The sequence below is a fragment of the Apus apus genome, chromosome 18 (assembly GCF_020740795.1).
Source record: "Apus apus isolate bApuApu2 chromosome 18, bApuApu2.pri.cur, whole genome shotgun sequence".
NCBI classification, from domain to species: domain Eukaryota; kingdom Metazoa; phylum Chordata; class Aves; order Apodiformes; family Apodidae; genus Apus; species Apus apus.
The window spans coordinates 4,999,494-5,020,653 of NC_067299.1; the positions used below are offsets into that span (position 1 = coordinate 4,999,494).

A 21,160-nucleotide genomic window follows, 5' to 3' on the forward strand; every position below is an offset into this window, starting at 1 on the left:
GAGATTTTTCCTCCCTTTGTGATGGAAAAGAATAAAATAATAAAGGCATAAAATAATAAAAACTGTAGAGGAGTAAAAAGGGGTTTTCCTCTCTTTGCAATAAATAAATAAAATGTCAGGCCACCAGAAGGGGTTCTCCTCTCCTGTTTTTTGTTTCCAGTCTTTTCTCTGAACAACTTGATAGGGGAAATCTTTTTCCATGTGGTATCTGCACATACTAAGGGGATGGAAAACAACAGCTGGTCAGAGCAATTGGGGCTCAGAGCCAGGAGACTGTCTGCACCAGGTCTCCCCCCTATGACTCATGGCACCCTCAATATCAAGCCTCCCTTTACGGCAGAGGCTCTCAAATCTTCTTTCCCTACTCCTTGACAAGATTTTGATCTCTTTCTCCAGTGATCTTGTTCTTTCCACAGGAGAGTCAGGCTGGCTACAGTTCCCAGCACAACCAGTGCCACTGGGCTGGCTGCCTGCTGGCACACAGCACGACGAGGCCTCTGGGCACCTGATGTGTGCCAGGGTGGCAAGGGGTAATGAAGTTCAATCTTGCTGGTAGCACTTGTGTCTCTGCCCCCTGTTGTCACAGATGTCCTTTCCACGAACATCTCACCATGGGTTTCCTGCCTCTCCCCAGTCCCATACCTGTGCTGTGCATGATGCTGCCCTGTGCCTGACCCTGTATCCAAGGAGGGTGGCTATTGCTTGGAGTATTTTTAAATTTCCACTTCATACTTTAGGTAATGGATTTTCCAGAGGAATTTGGGTTTGGGGTATATTTTTGGTTTTCTGTTTTGTTAAAAAAAAAAAAAAGGCAAGGAAATTCCTTTCCAGCTTACAGAATGTAGCTATCAAGAGAAGTGGCTTAATTTCCCTTTCTTAAAACACTGAACACCCTGTTATGCTAAAACCAAAGACAACTAGTCTTCTTTACATGATGGGTTTCGGTCTCTGGTACTGGTAGTCTGGTGGGGTAGCTGTAATGAAGCATCAGCTCTGCTGACATAGGCAGAAGGAAGAAAACAAGCAGTGTGTGCCATTTAATTTCTGCAATGTTCTGATTCCCTCCTACCAGCCTGAAAATGCTAAACATGATCCTTTGTCTGGCATATGGGGATTTGGAGAATTGTTGCTAATTACTGCAGTTGTGCTATCTAGCTTAACTGGCTTAAATAATATATTAAGTGCTTTTATGATCTTCCACAAGATGCTGGAATGCAGAGAGGTGCATTTTATGCTGTTTATGGCAGGCATAAGTTATATAACATCATTCTGCAGAGGGGAAAAAAGTGGTTTTGGTGATGTATTGCTTGTATAATTCACAGCCAGGGCTTTAGATGATGAAGTCCCATCATGCTAGGTGCTGTGAAGGTGCAGGGCAGGTATCTCAGCCTTGAGAAGGTGGAATCTAATGGCAGGGAAAGAAACCATGGGTGGCTACAGGGAACGGTGGGGCCAAATGACTTGGGATGCCAGACAAGGATCTCGTATCCTGCTGTTCAAAGTGCTGCTGAGTTTTTGTAGGTCTGATGGCAAAAAAGTGTCAGATCTGGAAGAGGATCACAAGGAGTAATGATCTAATTTATTTAGGAAACATTCCTATTGTTTTAATTGAAATTTAATATGAAACTAGAACGGGTTACTAAACACCATATCTGGAAGTGGGAGTATTTAAGGGCCTAAGATTAGTGCTTATCCAGAAGAGAAAGGCATTATGTTCTTCTCAAGAATCCCATTTTACTCCCCCCCCCTTTTTTTTTTTTTTTTTGGGGGGGGGGGCAATAATTGTTAGTCATCTGATTCTGCCCAAATTCCAGTGTCTCTTGCCTTAAAATCTAAATTTGCTATCATCTGCTATTGTACCTAATGTTTATACCAAATGTGAGAAGAGCGTGCTGTGAATGTCTCATTGCTGGATCCAGTGTGATAAATAATTATGGAGCAGCTGAGCAGTGCTAGCCAGAGGCTCAAAGAACCTGGTAAGACAAATGTTGGGGTGAGGGGGTATAAACCACAAAGGGAATTAATGGTAATGATGAAAAGATTGGCACATTCTGACCTATAATTTGGTTTAGCTTGATATAGCTGTCTCTAAAATTGCAATACTGGTAGAATATGCTAGTAATTAGCAATATTTCACCTGCCAAAAATTAAAGCATTGTTCAGACTATGTAGATTAGCAAAAAAATAGGGTTTTGTCTGATTTTGCTTGCTAGTAGCTTGAAAATAGGGAGGTGAGAGTTGTGTCAAATCTTGAAGTATAATTTTGTAATTAAAAGACTGAGGAGAAAGTGTGAACTGAAGACCTTCAGTTTTCTAGCTGTGACATAAAATTAACAGCTACCATCATTCCTATTCTGTTGTAATATTCCTGCAGGAGGAGCAAGCAAAAAGAGCTCCCTAGACTGGCTTTAGTGAAATGGAGGAACTGTTACTTAGACAATAGCAGGGTATGGGCTGGGAGAGGAGGGATTTTTTGTTGGTGGTGTGGGCTGGCTAATGTTTGCATGGTTTGGGTATTAGAAAGTGATATATGCTAAAAATTGATACATGCTTTCTGAGGAGATAGGAAACACTGTTTAAAGGCATTTTCTGATTGGCTTCATGGAAAGTTTGAAGGTCACGCATGCCCCACCTTGCAGGGATGGTACCTCATCACTAAAACCAGCAGAATCTCAACTAGAAGGCTGTTAGTTAACTGTGGGTAAAAATGGAAGGATAAATTGAAACTACCTGAAAGTGGAAGAAACAGTTGGGAAGCGATAAGAGAAGGAGAAATGAGAGGAGAAACTCTTCCCCATAATTGTGGTGTCCAAGTGCTCTATAACAACTTCAAATTGCTGCCTTCTTTGAATGTACCAATTTTCTTTTTTGAGCTGCAACAATTTGGCAACCTCCAGCTACTCTGAACTCATCTTCTATTGCTAAGAATATGCTCAAGAACCTACTCCATATTCCAAGCCTGATTTTTATTATAGTAGCTGAAAGGAGCTTCTAGGCCAGAAGCTCTTCTAAGAGTTGCTGGGCTTCTAACCAAGGAGAGAGTGAGTGCCAAAGGCTTTTATGGATCATTTAACAGTATGTTTTCTATAATAAAAACATGCAAATACTTAATACAGTAGGCAAAATTCTGATTAACTCCTAATTCTGTACCTGGCTGGATGGGCACAGTCAATCCACAAAAATGGCAAGGCATAACATTGGAGGACCCAGTTGTCCAGCAGTGATATGTCATGTTTGGTTTTGAGAGCTGATGTAACACATCATCAGCCACTGCGTGTTCAGCTGAAATGACAGCTCAACAATCTGGTCATCTGCATCCTGTTGTGGTTACTGCTGTATTTGGGGGAATGAGGTGTGATGCAGTGGTTTGAGCAGATGGCAACCCACTGGACCCTTGTTGTTGTTTTGTTGGCTTGATCAGCAGCTCTTCATTGACTCTGGACAGATTGTAGGCATGATGCTATCTTAGGCAATGCCACTTGGTAAAGAACTTAAAAATTCAATTCTAAATGACTCTCATTAGCTGTTTCAGAGCATAAAATAGAGGTCTGCTATTTTAATGGCTTTTTTAAAGCCCTGTCTATAGGGTGTCTGGAGTGTCCTTAACTCAAATAGGGAGGTGTAACTTTTGGATCCCCATCAGTGGTGATGTGTGCAGACACATCTGTGTGTGTAGTTGTCCAGACTTCTTTTACTGTCTCTGTTTTGAAAGCACTGAACTGAGACATCAGTCTGTTGGCAAGGTCATGATTGCTGGCAGGTTTCTCTATTTGGGGATGTCCTTTGTTCAGTGCTTGAATTGTGTGAAACTGTAATTAGCAAATAAGATGCTTTGGCTTTCTCTTCCAAGATCTGAAACAGAATTCAGGGCAGTGCAAGGATGTACCAAATGACATGATGGTGCTGGCTTCATGGGTTTTGTTTTCCTTCTCTGTCCTGCTGTTTTGAAATGCAGTTTTCTTTGTATCAGCTTCTGGCAAAATGTTCATGAAGTCATTACATGTTTTATGCTTTGGTATTGCTGCTTCTATATACAACAATCAAACAGCAAAGATGTTGAGCTCAGAAGAAAGAAGCTTCTTTGAAAGGGAAGGTTGCCCTGTTGTGCCACAGTGGTGAGCTACTGCCTGCTGTGCACCAGGCTTGCTGTAGCACTCTGGGAGTGATGCAAGCATCCTCTTGCTACAATGCAATAGAGACTTCTGAAATGGGGTAATAATTAGTCACTTCTTGCAAAGACACTCCCTTCATTTGATCTTCTGTTATTAATTATTTGCACTTCCTCCTGTCACAACACTTTTTTTTGCTGCTGAGGATTGTACTGCAGAGAAATCCTTTATTTCCATTCCAACGTCACAGTGGTTTTCTGTCTACAAGGGAGTACAGAGTTGCTTTTATCAAACATATTTCTTTTCCCATTGTTTCTTGATGACAGATACTACTCTTAATCTACACAGTGGTAATACTTAGAGATGGGAGATCTATGCTCCTGTCAGTTCTTGTTATGTTGATAAATCACAGCATGTCTCACTTTCTGAATGACATGCTTTTGGATTTGGTATTTTTTTTTCCTCCTTCTTTCCTTCTTTCCTTCTTTCCTTCTTTCCTTCTTTCCTTCTTTCCTTCTTTCCTTCTTTCCTTCTTTCCTTCTTTCCTTCTTTCCTTCTTTCCTTCTTTCCTTCTTTCCTTCTTTCCTTCTTTCCTTCTTTCCTTCTTTCCTTCTTTTTTATTAGTTTTTATTTTTTATTTTTTTCACAGTGTTAGTTTTTTTTTTTCCCCAATGCTAGCAACAGCCTTGCCAAAGCTCATCTGTTCCTTTAGCAGTCACTTCAGCAGGCTGATTAATTCCATCACATTTTTCCACATATATGGCATAATCAAACAGGTTGATAGAAAGTCATCATTGATGTTTATAAATTATATTCATAAAAATTCCTAATGCATTACACTTACTTTGTGACTTTCATTGGTTGTTGCACTGTTACTTTTGGCTTGGAGGAAGGTCAGCAAAGTATGCCAGGAAGAAAAGGATTTTTACTGTTCTTTGTGGGCCTCAAGTGTGATTGTGTCACCCTTCCACACACAAGGAAGCTTTACTTAAGAGAACCTCAAGAGTGGAGGGTACCTTATGGTGTTGTCTTCTGTGTGTTTCAAAGGCAACTGCAGTAGAAGTGGGGGATCACTTACCCACAGATCTTAGAATAGCTAAGAAGGTGGGTGACATACCTCACTTCTTTGGTTGTGTAGGTAACACTATTCATAACATAAGCTGAAAATTATGTATTGAGCAGTAATGTGAGTAGCAGCTCTGAGTGGCTTTAAAGCTGTTGTGAACTCCCTGAGCAAAAAAATTCCCAGGGAAGTGGCTCAGCAAAAATATTAATTAATTCTCCAATTAAGGGGTGGCAAAACTAAACAGAAGTAGTCCACAGCCCAGATACGGCCTGTGGGATTCTTCCACTTCCCTTGCTGTCTTCCTGTAGAGGACTGGGAACTGCTCTCCAAACTCCTCTTCCTGTATCTGCTACAACCTGATACACAGGTATGCTGCTTGCCACATGTGGGAGGGAGTGCATTGTAGGTCTCCTGTCACTGTAGCCTTTGTAGCAGTAGTTGTCACCTCCATGCTGTATTGTCACAGCCCTTTGGGGCAGAGAGACACACTGTTCTCTCCTGTCTCCCCATCCTGCTTATATGTATCAGCCCATCAGGGAAGAGGAAGGCATGAGGTGTCTGCTGCTGCCAGGAAGTTGCAGGGAACAGTTGCCAGCCCACGGGTATGGCAGAGGCATCAGGGTGGGTGGGGAAGGGCAACTGCTTGAAAATCCAAATCATACTTGGAGAGTCCCCTGGCTACACTACACTGCAGCCCTGGTGAGCACTGCATTCATTAAGGTGTCCCTTCAACAGGAGGGATGATTACTGGGTTTGCAGAAACCCTCTTTTTTTTTTTTCTTTTTTAAAATTCATCTTTGACCATAAAGCCATGGTCTTTTCTCCTTGCAATGTTCAAAGTTCAAACTACAAAGTTCATACTGATAATAGTGTAGAAGTACAGCTTAAATGGTAACAATGTACATAGAAGGGTCATGGTAAGAATCTGTTCTTTTTTTTTTTGCCTGGTTCGTATAAATCTGTAGCAAATGTCACCCTCTGAGTACTATTCTAAACCACTTGTTTCCTAGAAAATGTGGGATGTGATAAAAGTTGCAATTTGCATATGTAGTTCTGTTGTTCTCTGAGGAAGCCTTTGTATTTTTCCCCTCTCCCTCTGATAACATCAGAATTAGACTGGTAGAAAATGGTTTGAGGTGTTTTTCTCATTCCTCAATTCATTATATTTAGAAAGATATGAAAACATTTAGCTACGAACACTGCAGGTCTGCAGTGAAAAACTCTTACTGCACCTCTATCTCTCACACCTCCTGCTCTTCTCACATATTTGAGATGTGCTCTGTTGCTCTCTGTTTGGGACTGTCTGGGAAACAGCAAGGGGTAAAAGCTGGCTTGTGTTTGTAGAATGCCTGGTACAGTGTGTCTCAGTCCTCATTGGTGGCAATAAATGCAAATTCCAGATGATCATTTGCTCCCATAGTCCTTTACCAACTTTCCTTCCAGACCGAGGGGTGAAGATCTTTTAGCTGTGTCTGTGCTGGAAGTTTGGGATCTACATTTCAAAAGCACATAAATGTCTTGAAAGAATAAATTCTAGTGCAGTGAGTAGGACTTGTCTGATCAGAATCCATTTAACACAATTACAAATTCTTATGTTTCTGCTTTGTGACCATATGAGAAATTGAGTTTTCTACACTTTTCTTGTGCAGGACTGTGATTTTGTTCAGGTTTATGGGTGTTTTTTTCTTGATAAAACCTGGGTTTTTTTCAGGGTTTTTTTAACTTGAAATGCCTGGGGTGGACTTCCCCTCCCTGCCTAGGGAGATTTGAGATGCTTTTGCCCTATTTGACCTTGGCCTCTGACGTGGATTTTCCTGTTAATGTATCAATTCCTTGTACCCTTCATGCTATTTGTACTTTCTATCTGTTGGGCCATCAGTCTCTACAACACTCCTGGCAGTTTCAGCTTTTGTTTTTGGTCTCTGGATGCTTTTTCATCTTCGTGCTGAAAATCCTTTTAGCCCTACTTCCTAAGCTCGTATGAGATACAAATGCTAGACAGTAAACTAATGTTTTTTGACTTTTTTATATCATCCTCAAGACCAGGATTGCAGCTATTCTGGAGAATAGAGTGCAGTGTTTATATAGAATAGCATTATATATTTATATATTTTGAAGTAGTTTCCAAAAATCAACTGTTCCTTAAAAAAAAAAAAAAAAATATATATATATATATATTCCGGAATGGGGGAGAGAGATATTGGGGAAATAGAGGCAGAGATTTAGAGGCAAATAATAAAGCAGGGCCTAGAAAATGGTATTTTTTGTTCCTGTTTTTAGTGACTTTTAAATCGGGAAATCCTAGGGACTTGCACTGCTCTTCCCACAACTGCTTTTGATTCACTGCAGCAGTTTCACAATTACTTGGCTTATCTCTTTTGAGTTCAGGCCTTTTCAATGCAACTCAAAACACCTTCTCCTCAGCAGATGCCCTGTGTGACTTTTTTTTTCTGCCCATCCCTGGTAGCCTTGTGGGCTGCCAAGCAACCTCCTGGTGACTGACAGCTGCTCTGCCGAGAAGGCAAGGTTGCTGCAAGCCTCCTGCAGCTTCTCTGCAGCAGTAAAAGTCTGGCTTTCTACATATACCTCACAATACAAAGACACTTAAAGATATTTGCTAATTGCTTATGAATTAATTTGTGATTAGTGACTCATTAAACAAATCACAGCAATCAGGACATGTGGCCAGTTACATAGATTTGCATATAGAGCACTCTTCCACCAGAAGAGAAGAGCTAGATTCACTCTAATGCATGTCTAAATTCACTGTATCTTTATGTGATTTATCTTAAATAGTAGCAACATCTATAATTTTATGGTCCCCAATAAGGCTTCATTAAAAACTTACTGCCAGATCTGATCCATGGTTAGCATACAAAGTCTTATCTCTAGGTGCCTGCTTCAATGCCTTTGAGAACATGCTTAATTTAATCTGAACAAAGACACTGCCATCCTAAGCCTCCAGTCTGATTTTCCAATCTAGAATATCTTTGTTATTAAATTTGGTGCAAGCCATGGTACATACAATGGATCAAGCAAATTATTTTAAAGTGTTCTTCAAGCAAAATTCTACTGCTTGTTAGATGGCATTTGTATCTCTGGAACACAAAAGAGATGTCACTTTAGTTTGAATTTTTTTAAATGTCATACAAAAATGCAGTAGAAGTCTAAAAACTTAGCTAACTGTGAAAAGAAGCAAGCTTTAATGTAATACATATTTTTAACCATTTTTTGGGAAGAGCATTTTTTAGAATATTAATTGTTAACCATCAATATTAACCATCATTCCAATTCATTTTCTTTCTTCTAGAGGAAGGAACTCCTCACTAGAGGTTTCCGCTTCCTCATTTGCATCAAAAGCCAAGTCAGCTCTTTGTGACTACACCTTAAGGTGGGATGGTGGCAGGAGCTGACTTGTAATTATAATTTTTAGACATTCATTTTTTTAATGATTGGGCAAGCAAGCCAGTTGTCATGAAAAATCCAATACTGTCTAATAAGCTCGGCTGCCTGAGAACAGGGCTTGTGTATGCTACAAGTCTAGGTTTTGTCAAGACAGAACAGACAAAATCGGGCTGGTTTTGCAAAGGGCTGGTGAGGCCTCAGCTGAAAATGAAATAAAAGTCTGGTTATCCTGACTTGAGAAAATGATTTGAAACTAGCATAGGAGGAGTCTGCTAAGAATTGGTAGAATTATGTACTTGAGAGGGGCAGCTAAAAGAGCTTATAATTAGTTGAGTTGTTTTAAAAGCTGAAAACAGGTAAATGGGTTTCTGTAAATATACAGAAAGGGATGCCAGTAATTCATCCATGTTGCAACATGGAATTGAGTAGATGCAGGATAACAGTTATAAACTGTGGTGGTTCTAATAGTATTAGGTGGTAAATGTTGTCTCAGCAGGTTTCTTCACCTCTGCGTATCTAGATAAAGCAGGCCTGGGAGGGTGATGGCAGTTCTGTGGTGTGCCTTCTTACCTGAGGCTTTGGTTAATAATATAAATTATTTAAAGTAAGAGACTTAAGGGAGGTGAGGCAAGGATAAATAGTAATGGAGAAATTGTGAAAACTGGAAGAAAATGACGTGGTGTCTTACACCACCATTGTAGCTGCTTCCTGCCCTAATAGCTTTTTTTAATGGTTGTGCCATTTTAGGTCTGGATGTATCCCAGTGCAGCTTGTTCCAAGCAAAACAGGACTCTCTTTGTATGTATGTATGTATCTATCTATCTTATCCAGACGAACAACCAAAACATGAAAAAGAATTGCTAGACATAAGGTCACAGTGGAATACCCACAGGGAAGTCAGGAATTAAAACCTGTCTCCTCAGCTGTGAGTTAATACTTTAAGAAAGTGATCCACTGCAGAGTATGGCACAATGAATGCCATCCTTAGGCGTTGGAATACTTAATTTAATCACAAGATAAACTAACTTCTCCAGCTGTTTCTGCTATTGCTGGGTTACACTTTTGATTTACATGTTGCTATCTTTGTTGAATTAAAATATTTTCAAGAGTTTATATTGTATCTAAATTGAAAGCTGCTTGAGTGAGAGACTATATTGAGAAGAGACATGTAAATGTAGCATAGGATTAAGAGAATATAACAGAATTTATATCCTCTTTAAAATATAAGTATGTAACAAGTGGTTGGCAGGTGAAATATGTTCCCAACAATTTTATTTATGTTTTTAAAAAGCACTTAAGTTCCACCCTCACCCCCATAGTCTATATTCCAGAGAGGGAAAAGATTCTTTATGGCAGATTTTATGCTTGAGTGTACTAATTATATTCTTTTTCACAAATCTAAGATAATAAGCAATTCAGATTATGGCAGAAAAAAAAGTGTAAGTAGCTTAATTCATTTGTAGTGTCTTGGCACTTTTGTAGTGTTACATGAGGAGAAATTTGGCCTTCAAGCTAGCTTCTCTGTAAGCAACATTCCTGGCTTTGTGTTTCAGATATGAAATTTGTTTGGAATGTTTGCTATAAAAATACTTAAGCGTGAACTTACATCAGTGAGAAAGTAACTTCAGCTTGACCTTTCTCCAGCTCTGATGTGGTAAGGTTATTCTGTACAGTAACTGTAACGTAGGGAATGACTTGCAACTGGTGTCTTCACAGGCCTTGTTTCTGTGCAGGAACAATCCTTGGAACAAGCTGCCCCTGGAAATCAATGTTTTCTTTCAAACTCTGTATTTTCTGCTCAGGAGTGACCCTGGGTATGTTACCAGGCTTAATGTTGTAACAAAGCCGTTTAGGAAATCCTCCCATTCTGTACAAGCACTGGGCTGAATACTTAAGCAAACATGCTGAAGAACAGCAAAGGACAGAGGTATTTTTGATCCTTTTACAATTCAGTCCATGTTCCTGTTGCAGGCACTCAAAGGACATTTTCATGGAACAGGAACTTCCTCCTGTCACCCGGTGCTTGCAGTACGTCTCCTTAGCGGGCTCTGCAAGGAGAACACCGGTCCCGGGGAGGTAGGCGGGCGGCTGAGGGGCCGAGGCACACGGTGCAGAGGCAGGGGGCTGCCTTGGGGGTGAGAGGCAGTTGGGCCCAGATCCCCGTTGCACCGGAGCCTTGGCGCTTCTCCCTCGGTGCACCGCGTCCACCTACGGCAACTCTTGCCACCTTCGCAAGTGACAAATTTCGAAGCGTGTGGGGAGGAGGGGGGAGAGCTTTTCCTCACAGGCCCTTCTCTGCGTGGCACGGCAGGGCGCGTAGGCGGGTACCCGAGACCCCGACCCCGTTGGATAACCCCGGCCGGGCCTGTTTCGAGCCTCGCTGTCTCCAGGGCAGGGCCCCGGTTTGCCGGGGCGGGCAGGGTGTGCAGGGCCCGGTTTGCCGGGGCGGGCAGGGTGTGCAGGGCCCGGTTTGCCGGGGCGGGCGGGGTGTTGCAGGGCCCCGCTCCCGCTCCCGCCGCCGCAGCCGCTGAGGGAACAGGCGAGCGGCGCGCGCCGGCGCCTTGGGCGGGCCGCGCGGGCTGGTCACGTGACCGCGGCGGGAGGGGCCGTCAGGAGGCGCCGAGGGAGGCGGGGCCGGAGCAGAACAGCCCGGCCCGGCCCGGCCCGTCACGTGAGGCGGCGGGCGGGCGCGCGGGCTCCTCACGTGACCCGCCATGGAGGCGGCGGCGGGGAGGGCGCGCGGGCGCCTCCTCCCCCCGGCCGGGCCGGCCCGCCCCGCCCCCCCCCGCCCTGCGCGCCCCAGCCGCCAGCGGCGCAGCCCGGGCTCCGCGGGGCCCAGCCGGCCGGCGGGGGAGGCCATGGACTGAGCCAGGGGGCACCATGGGCGCCAAGGAGTCCCGCATCGGGTTCCTCAGCTACGACGAAGCCCTGCGAAGGGGTGAGGGCGGAGTGTGTGTGTGGGGGTGTCGGCTCGGCGGGGCCTGCGGGGCGGGGTGGGGGGTTGCGGCGGGAGGGGGGGGCCCCGCGCGGCCCCTGTCAACGGGCGGCGAGGCGAGGCGGTGTCTGGTGGCTCCTCGCACCACCATGACAGACCCCGGCGCGGAGGCACTTTCGCCGTTCCTCTACCTCAGGCTCCTTCCCCGCCCCCTTCCTTTCACCCCCACCCTCCCCCCCCCCTCCAGCCGCCCCGAGTTATTTATTTATTTCTCTCCCCTCTCTCAATTATGGGCCCTGGGCAGCAGCCGCGGGGAGCATCTCCCCTCCTCGCCGCTCCCAGCACGGCAGCAGCGGCCGGTGGCCCTCGGCGGGGCTGTCCCGCCGCTCGGCAGGGCGGGCAGGGCGGGGGGCGGCAGCACCCGGCGGGCTCTGGTGCCGCCCGACCCTCCCGCTGCCTCCCAGCCCTCGGCCTTCCCTTTGCCTGTCGCTTGCCGGCTCTCTTGGCTACCCCGGAAAACGGCGTTGGGAAACGCTGCCATCCCGATGTGACAGGACCTGTCGTGCCGCTCCTCGCCCCGCGCTGCCTGTCAGCTCATACCCACCGGCTCCTCATGTTTACTTGCTGCTGCCCGTGATAGGGAGCACGCATCTAGGCTGAAAGATGGATGTAGCTTCCGTGCTTTTAATATATATATATATGCTGCTGGTTTAGTTCGTTTTTAGATTCCTCCTGGAGAATTTAAAGAGGAACCAGTGAAAGGAAAACATAAACAAGCTGAATGCTGAATACTTGCAGCTGCAGGGCTCCAAGGCGACAGGCAAGCTACACCCTGTCAGCTACCTTGCTCTAGACCTGATATCTAAGTCCAAGGACAAAGAGGGACAGTAATTTTAAATAGTAAATCGCTTGCAGGAAAGATAGCTTTTTATAATTGTGGATTCATGTGATGTAGTACAAATAGTTCAAGCCAGTTCACCTGTTTGATGTTTAAAGCATTGATAAGATGCATATCTCAAACCAATTCATGGCTGCCCCTTTTATTTCTGCCTGCCTCTGAGCAGCTTGTGGTGATCGGTAAGAGAAAACTGTGAGGAAACATTGAGTATTGATTGAAGGAGAAATGAATTGAAATGGGATTTTTATTTAATATTTTAAAACTATTTTTTAATGCTGGACCTGCTGAAGGATGCTGTGTCAGATGGGAGATGAAGCAACATACTGTCAAGGAGAAGAAATAAATATGTGATTCAAACTCACTTTTGTTACAGGTTTTAATCGTAACAGGCTTGAAGAATTTCACTTCTAGTGAAAGCATAGAGGAAGTCTTTAAAAGCATTGGTGTATGTATCTTTTAGGGAGCTGGAGTCATAAACATAGCTTGGTAGAAGTGTGAAGGTAAATATAACAGGAAGCGTTTGAAATGAGCTCTTCAGTGGAAAATACATTCATTTGGTCAAGATTCATATTCCAAAGTTCATAAATAAGAAAACCTAAATTTTTTAAATTTTAACATTAGATTTAAACTCATGTACTTCTTCAAAATCTAGGAAGTTGATCTGGATGTTTCATCATTAGAAGTTGACATAAAAATGAGATTCATTTTTTCTAAGTTATTTAAAGTTATTTCTTGCACAGTGAATGTAATATTTTTCTTTGTTGTTATTGTATCGGTATGAGGCATTTAATACTGTTGTTCTGTAGGAGAACAGAAAGGTTGTTTTAGGCTCTCTAATATAAATTGGTGTTTTGCTAAATAACTATGTTGTTTGCTTAGCCAGTGAACCATTGTAAGAGTAAAACAGGCTAGTTATCAAAACATTATTTGTTAGGCTATTTTTTCTTGCACAGAACCATGCTGGTACTTGTGGCATTTCTGTGGGTGCGAACAGGGATAATGGATAAACATAAACATTAGAAAGAGAAAGCAAAATATATTTATGTCTAATTAGGTCCACCTTCTCTAACATTGTGTCTGGGTCATTAAATGACGAGAAAGTTTTATTTTAGTTGATATGGTACAAATTCTTCAGCTGTGAGTTCTTCATGTGTAATCAGTTAACTAGACTTAAGTAGTAATCATTCAGAATTTGTGATCCTATTTTTGTGACATAAGTTTTCATTTCAGTTTTTCAGAGTGTCTGGAAAAAAAGCAGTGAGTGCTGCTGGTTCTGTAAGCTTCAGAAAACGAGGCTGACTTTTAAGTTGTGAATGTCTGCAATTTTATTTATTGCAATTTCATTTTGGGAGTAACCAAAGGTTGTGAAGGTGAGGAGAGTTTTTGTGGTTAAACGCTTACAATATAAATAACTGTAGCTAAAATGTAACTTCAGTTCAAGGAGATGAAAGTGTGAGAGCAGTCTAGTGTTAATGGCCTTTTTCAACCTTCAGCATTAGGTAGTACTGCAATTTTTTTTTTAGGCTCATTGGCACAGGCAGCTGACTGTGCTGTGGGTGGTGTGGCCATGTGGATGGGCACAATGAGGTTGTCTTGTGTCCACCAGTACAGGTCACATTGTGTCTTGTTTGTCTCCCTTTTCCTCTTATGCCCTGTAATATCGAATGTGTGTCTGGTTGTGTAGTTTGGGAATGAAAAGCAAGACATGCAATTTTACATGGCTCTTCTCTTGTTATGAATAGTGCCAAATTATGGTTATCTTATTTATAGTAGCTAGAGGCACTGCTTTGCCTGATGCTGTGGAAAAGGTATGGGTTCTGAACTTGTGGTGAGAGCTCCCTCTGAGGTTGTCTTCGTAAGGAGGTGAAATTTATGGGCAGGTCATTATAAAACAAGTGATTCATTCCAAACTGGGCATACAAGTGTTGGTTATTTCATCAAATTATGATTGTGATGGCATAAACTGGTAATGTGCCTCTTGAGTTTGTTGCCTTTTTTTTTGTTTTGTTTTGTTTTTTGTTTTTTTTTGTTAGCCCTAAGCTCCAACAGTATTTTTCTTCCTAGGGCAGTGCTGTGAACCAGGCAGGCTTCCCTTGCTCAGGCAATACCTCTCTTTGGTTTGGTGCCTTTTCCAACATGTGCCTCTGATTTCTAACTCCTGCTGTTCTGTTCAGCAGGCTGTCTGACTGCTGCCTCCTTCTGAGAACTGCCCAGTCTTAGGCCTTGCCTTGTGCCAAGGAGGCAGTGCTCTAAAGTCTGCCTTATCTTCTACTTGTTCTGCTGGCAGCCGTGACACCCAGTTCCTTGAAGGACTATCTTTGAGGCAATAAAAGAGTGTAAAATAACTTTCTATTACTACTATATTAGCCCCAGCACAGCAGCTCCTGCACTATCCTGTGTTGTGCATAGAATATTTGAATAAGGATTCCCCAGGAAAGAGAGAGCTACATGGTTCTCGTGGCCAATTCACATCCCAACGGACTGTATTTTGCAGTGACTGTTAAATTATTTGGCTTAAGTAACTCTAAGAATATAATCACAGACTGAGCGTGAATTTATGCAGGTATTTGAAAATAAGAGGCTATAGAATCTATAGTCAAAGTTTGTGAATTCCACTTAGAGCAGGTCATTCTAACCTGTGCCATTTTCAGTTTATGTGCTAAGTATTCTATCAGGTAACCACTTAAACAAAAGAAATGTCAGTGAATAATCATGGATTTGTCAAATTTCTGCCAGAGAGGAAGGTGGAGGTTTCTTTCTGCTTAAAGCAAGGTAGAATTTTTGTTGCATGTATGCTGGGATGGAAGAAGGGGGAACTGCTAAAACGTCAGTGTGGTCAGCGTGGAGAAATGAGGGGCTGCTGATAGGTCTGTGTCATTGTGGTTTGTTCTGTGCACAGTGATCTCTGAGGAAAACAGGAAAATTAAAACAAAAAAAAAAGCACCACCTTTAAAAAATGTACAAGCAATGAAAACACCAGCTAATATCTAGGCAAAACTTGCAGGTGTATCAGTTATCACAGGATTTGTCTCTGGAGAGGTCATGAAATAGTAGTTTCTGAAGATGGTTTTCTTTCCAGCTAGTGCATCTCCAAGATGCTACCAATTGGAGAACAACAAAAATGTCAAAGCAATGAAAACCTGCTTTAATTCACAAAAAGGTCAGTTACTATGCTTTCCAGTAATGACTAATGTATATGATGGGCAGAGGATAAATTTTGCTAATGACTTTTTGTGTCTTGATTGAATTTGAAAAATAGCTACATTTGTTTTATCTAAATCAAGGCATATAGATTTGGTGTCTGATCATGAACATCCTCAAGCGTGCAGGTGTAATAAATCTGACAAAAGAATGATGGAAAACTTGTGCAAATATATAATAGTCTGTTTGAGGTTGTCTTGATCTCAACCTGGTGACAAAATCCATGGAGTCTCCTCTCAAGCCCGTAGAAGACTGCTTTATATTTACTCCAGACTATGAAATTAACTTTTTAAATCCCAGACACATTTGTAGGAAAACAGTTCTTGAACACTGTAGGTAGGGGAACGTTCTTCAGGGTGCGTCCTTTTCTAGGGGTGTAAAGCTGTGTCCTGTTTAAGGAGCTTTGAGTTTTCAGATGCATCTGTTGAAAATGCCTGGACCTCTCTCAGCCTTCTTTTTTCTCTTTTTTTTTTTTTTCCCATCAGAATGAATAGGATCCACTGTTGAGACAGTCTAGATTATACAGCGAGACTTGTGATGTCAGCCAGTATTTGATGGCTTTAGGGCTCTGTCATATGATTAAAGCAGGTATGAATCCATAGCTTCACACTTCCTGTTTATAAATCTGTGGAGCTGCAAGTAGCTGCTCAAATTCACAGAGCAGTAATTATTTCACAACTTTGGCATTCAGTTCTGATGCTTGTTTTGGGAGGATACCTCGGTAGTCTCTGCTGAACATACACTACAATGCACAAGTGACTTGGGGAATTCTACTTAAGCTTCCATGAACTGATGAAGAGGCTCATTTTAGAAGAGTTTCTTTCTCTGAAATTCTTCATCTGCTAAGTTGCAGTGACCGCTTTTTATTCTTTTACTTCAGGTTCCAAGTTTAGAGAAGTGTACTCGGTGGTTTTCAACCTCTTCTTACTTAAAACTGCCCAAGTTATTTCCTATTGGAAATGAGGAACATTTGTATAGCAAACTTGAGTCAACTACCAGTAAGTTTCCTTTCCTGAGGTGCCTTTTGTGGTCTTTAGAAGTTCTTTATGAAATACCAATTGAAGCTTAAAACTTACAGGAAAGTGTTGCCTTGTGCTGAGGCTTCTGTGAGTGCTGTGGTTCTGAGGGAGCTGATAATGTATCTTTTAGCAGGTTTTTAGTAATTCTTAGGAGATTACAGAATCCAGCTGTACCAGACATGACAGTAAGTTGGTGAGTAAGTGTGCAAGTGTTGGATGTGCACACAGTGGTTTAAGTCTCTTAGAAAAGGAATTAAGAATGTGGGCATTTCATAAACAAGGAACAGTTGAACATCTGAAAGCAAAAAGCCCTCAAAACCTGGAAATATGACTCGGTAAATGTTGGAAGTCCTCTGGTTTCTCATTTTGACAGGTGAATTGTGTCTCTAAATAGTTGCAGTCTCTTAATATTAGATACATTTTTGTTCTGTCAGCATGTAACTAGAGATTCAAATGAAAGCAATCAGGAAAGCTGCCAAATGAGTGTAAATAGATAATATCACTGAACCCATGGTGACTCCAAGTTAAAAGATAAGCTGAACAAATCCTCTTTTTGAGTGTTACACATCTTGATACACGCTGCAAGTACACTATCAAGCTATTGTATTCCATGTATATTTTCTTATATTGTTGTAGACTAAAATTGAGTACTCAAAGCATTTTGCTTTGTAAATTATATGCCTATATATCTCATAGCTCATGTAACTCTTTTCTTGTTCTGCTTTATTCCTTGTATTTTAATCAGTGAAAGTTGTGTTCATGGTCACCTCTTTCTAATCAATTTCTAGTTTTTAAAGTTGTTGAACTTTCATCCTTTGAGGTTTTCAAGACCTGCCTGGACAAAGCCTTCTGCAATCTGGTCTGAGTTCAGTGTTGACCCACTTTCAAGCACAAAGTTGAACCAGGTGACCTCCTGAAATACTTTCCAACCTGATAGATTATGTGAAATATTTCTGTTCATCCTGAATTTTGTAAAGTCTTGTTTTTATAAAATATGACATCAGGGTCCTAAATCTACTTGGCAGTGTCATACAGAGAAAGTAAAATAAGACAAAAATAGAAGCTGGGAAGCTTTTCAAAATTATGTGAAGCATCTCTAATGAAATGTGAAAGGGGGAAAAAAAAACAACAACAAAGAGGGGCTACTTTAGTCCTGTTGCACTTGACCTGTAACAGTATCAGGCTTTCTGGCTGCTGGCACTGTGGAAGAAATTAGTAAAACAACCCTCACCCCCTTTCTTCTGCTCAAAGTGAAGCCAGCCTGCTGTCTAATTTTATAAAATAAGTAAGGCATTCAGTTCCTTAGTACTCAAGTGAAATCACATTTGAAAATGGGCTTGTGAAGGGATGACAAGCTTAGTGGGAATAAAAGAACATAGCATTAGCAAGTTACATGATTAGGTGAGGTATGATATGTCTATCTAATTCTATAAATTAGGATGATTGTACAACTACTGCTTTGTGATAGGTCTGATGATTTTTCTGTATTTGAAGAAAATGTGTTATGAATATCTGTCATTTAAAAAATGACAATATCTTTGGAAAACTGAGTGTATTTGGTTAGATTGTGAGTTCATACATTTGTTCTAGTTTGGTGTATGAGGGGTTCCAGGGAGGTCCAATGAGCTGTATCTTGAGCTCTTATAATGACATTTATTACTAATTATTTAAAAAATAATCCTGCTCTTTTTTGGTCCAAAAATAAATTCAAATTACAGTGAGCATACAGAAAAGGAATGGAGGAGGGTCCACTGACAAAATTATTTCAAGGACTGTTGTAAAGCCCAGTTGGGTTCTTTAAGGCCTTCTGGGTTATTTACCAGTAGTCTGTTAATTGTAAAGATTTGCTCAGCCAGGAGCTGTGCATTCACTTGAGAGTTACTGGGCCAGGTAGGTGCTGTGTTCTGCCTGGGGATGTTTCACTGCTGCTGACTGAGGGACTGGGAGTGCACCAGGAGATGTGTGGGACTGTGGAACCTTACAGAGTGAGGTCCTTAAGGACACCTATGAAGTGAAGTTGTTTCTTCTTGAGTAGAAGAATCATGACAGTTTTTTGGCCTGTGCTTGACTGCCAAGTCTTTCACTCTGCAATGAGTGTCATGTTTGCTGTCCACTTTGTCACTGCATCTTAGGTAGCTAGAAGTACTGAACTATTAGTGGGAACTTGCAGAATTATTTTGAATAATGTGGGACTTGGTGTTCAGTGGAGGCTACTCAGGAGTGCACAGGGTTTGATATGAACTGCCCAGCCTTTCTTGAGGTGAGCTACAGTTGGGTGTTTGATGCTAGCTGGGTTCTTCAAGGAGATGGAAACTGTCCTGAAGGTCTGCAAGTTCTGCATGTGTGTTGTTCATAATAAAACAGATGATTTCCTAGCTTGAGTTTCTGTATAGGAAAGAAAATTCTGGGCGTTAATTCTAAAGGAGACTTTCAATTTTGAAGTATTTTAAAACCAAGTTATTTCTTAATTTGTTACATTGCTTGAAGCAGTCCCTTATTCTTTAAATTATACTTAATCTGAATTGCTGTGAATGTCCATGTGATATTTACAGTATTGAAGAACTACAAAAAGCATCTTTAACATTTAATTTTCATATGAAAAGGTCATTTACATAATGAGACAATGAAGCCTTTGGGCAAAAATGAATGTAGAAGAAGAATCCATTAAGGTAGATTCTGCCTAAGAGTTTGAAAGGGTCTAATTCACAAAACTTTGAATACTATATTATTGCTAGCACTTACTGGAATAAAAATACTCTGCTTGCCTAAAGAACAGCAAAATCTTAATGCACATCCTCTTTTGTGATTTCTTCAGGGACATCTTTGTTAGTGATGACTGTGTCTGTATAGCTGTAGTGTTTTCAGCTTAGCTGTGTAATAATAACATTTTGCATTTCTTTTTTACGTAATGAATTTTAACACCTCTGAGAAATGGTTTAGGGTTTTTTATGAGCTTGTGTTTACAATTGAGCAGGGTTGGTGTAGTCCTTAGAGGTGGGAACACATTTGGAAAGAGGGCATCTCTTTTAACTGGAGTTTAATTAAACTGGTGTAAAAGCACTTATGAATTTCTCATTCTAAATGGGTGTAAGCTGGATTCAGATATTGGTTTGAAACAAAATGTGTCTGTGTGTAATTTTTGTAGAGGTTCACCAAATCTGTTTAAAAATGATGTATGCTATAATCAATCATGGTGTAGACCATGAAGTCTTTCATTATAATGACAATTATAATTACTATAATGACATGTAGTGGAGTTCTAGGAAAGAGAGATGTGTGTTTCTTGGCTAAATAATATTTTAATAAAAATTAAAAAAATTTTTAAAACCCCAGATGTTAACACTTGTAACAAGGCCTTTATTTGGTTTTGAGGCAGACTAGGATATGCCGGAGAAAGGTTTGAATGGTAATCAAGGTAATTTTTAACAACCAGGGGTGGAAGCACAGAAATGATTACTTGCCTGAATTGTTACATCTACTAAAGTGATAAGCTATCATAGGTGGGGTGACTTGGCATGTCAAGTGGCATGCTGTGATCTCTAGGGCATTTAAATCCTCTCCCTTCTCCTTTTAGCCTATTGCAACACAGAACAAGCTTCTGTCACATGGAAATGTGCTGATGAGGTTAATAGCTCATTGTGCTCACCGTGTGGTGAATTTGGGGCAAAAGAACCATCTCGCTTCTGGAATGGTATTCATCATCTGCCTAGGTCAGTGTGGAATGTACTGCAAACCATCCAGAGTTTCTGGGACTAACAGGACAACCCCTTACTTGGAATGGGTGACTTGGGACAAACTGGGAAGATGGGCAGAAGTATCATCTGCCTTTACATGTTGCCATACACTTCAGTTTTAACTTTTAGAGTGGCTTTTAACAGTGAGACATTCTGTACCTTAAACAGAGATTTAACTTCTCTTCTGGTCAAGTTCTCTGCAGGTGCATGTCATGAGCTGCAGAGAAGGGCAGAGTGGAGCTGGTCTGGAGTGGGACAGCCATTAGAGTGCTGTACATGCTTCTGACCATCAACTGGAAGATGAAGCTGTACTTTGCAGTGCCTTTTATAACTTTTTTTTTTTTTAATGTCAAAATAGTTTGAAGCTGTTTTGCCTACTTTACAGTCTGAATTGGACCCAGAAGTTATGAGAGGTGATGTCACCACACCAAATTAAGAGATAATTGCATTCTGCATAGAAATGTTTTCTTTGTTCTTTAAAAATAAAACCTATGACAAGCCCTTTTGAATTCCTCACAAGCTGTGGTTTTTATTCACACCATGTCTATCTTTTTTTAGCTGATATTTCAGTTGTCATCCACACATCCAATTTAATTTCATGTTAAGTATTTAATATAGAATGTATGCCTATGTTTCTTTTGTGTTTTGAATTGATATTCCTTATCTTAATATATAATAATAATGGAGATGCTCAGGTTTTGTCCTGTGGCAGACTGCTTTGGCAGCAAGTCATGAACTGAAATGTTTCGACAGGTTAATGCTACTATCTCAGTGGAATTCTACAAATGATCAT

The 21,160-nt window shown here is 41.4% G+C and overlaps 1 protein-coding gene across 4 annotated transcripts in view; it reads left to right on the plus strand.

Moving 5' to 3' along the window:
- Positions 1–11,378: 11,378 nt before the first annotated feature.
- USP32 (ubiquitin specific peptidase 32) overlaps positions 11,379–21,160 on the plus strand; it is a 71,167-nt gene continuing 61,385 nt past the window's right edge. For all 4 annotated transcript variants that reach the window (XM_051635403.1, XM_051635404.1, XM_051635407.1 and 1 more), the window contains exon 1: positions 11,379–11,518. In XM_051635403.1, the coding sequence (XP_051491363.1) occupies positions 11,461–11,518 (58 nt within the window). In that variant the 5' untranslated portion in view covers positions 11,379–11,460. The remainder of the gene's footprint in view (positions 11,519–21,160) is intronic.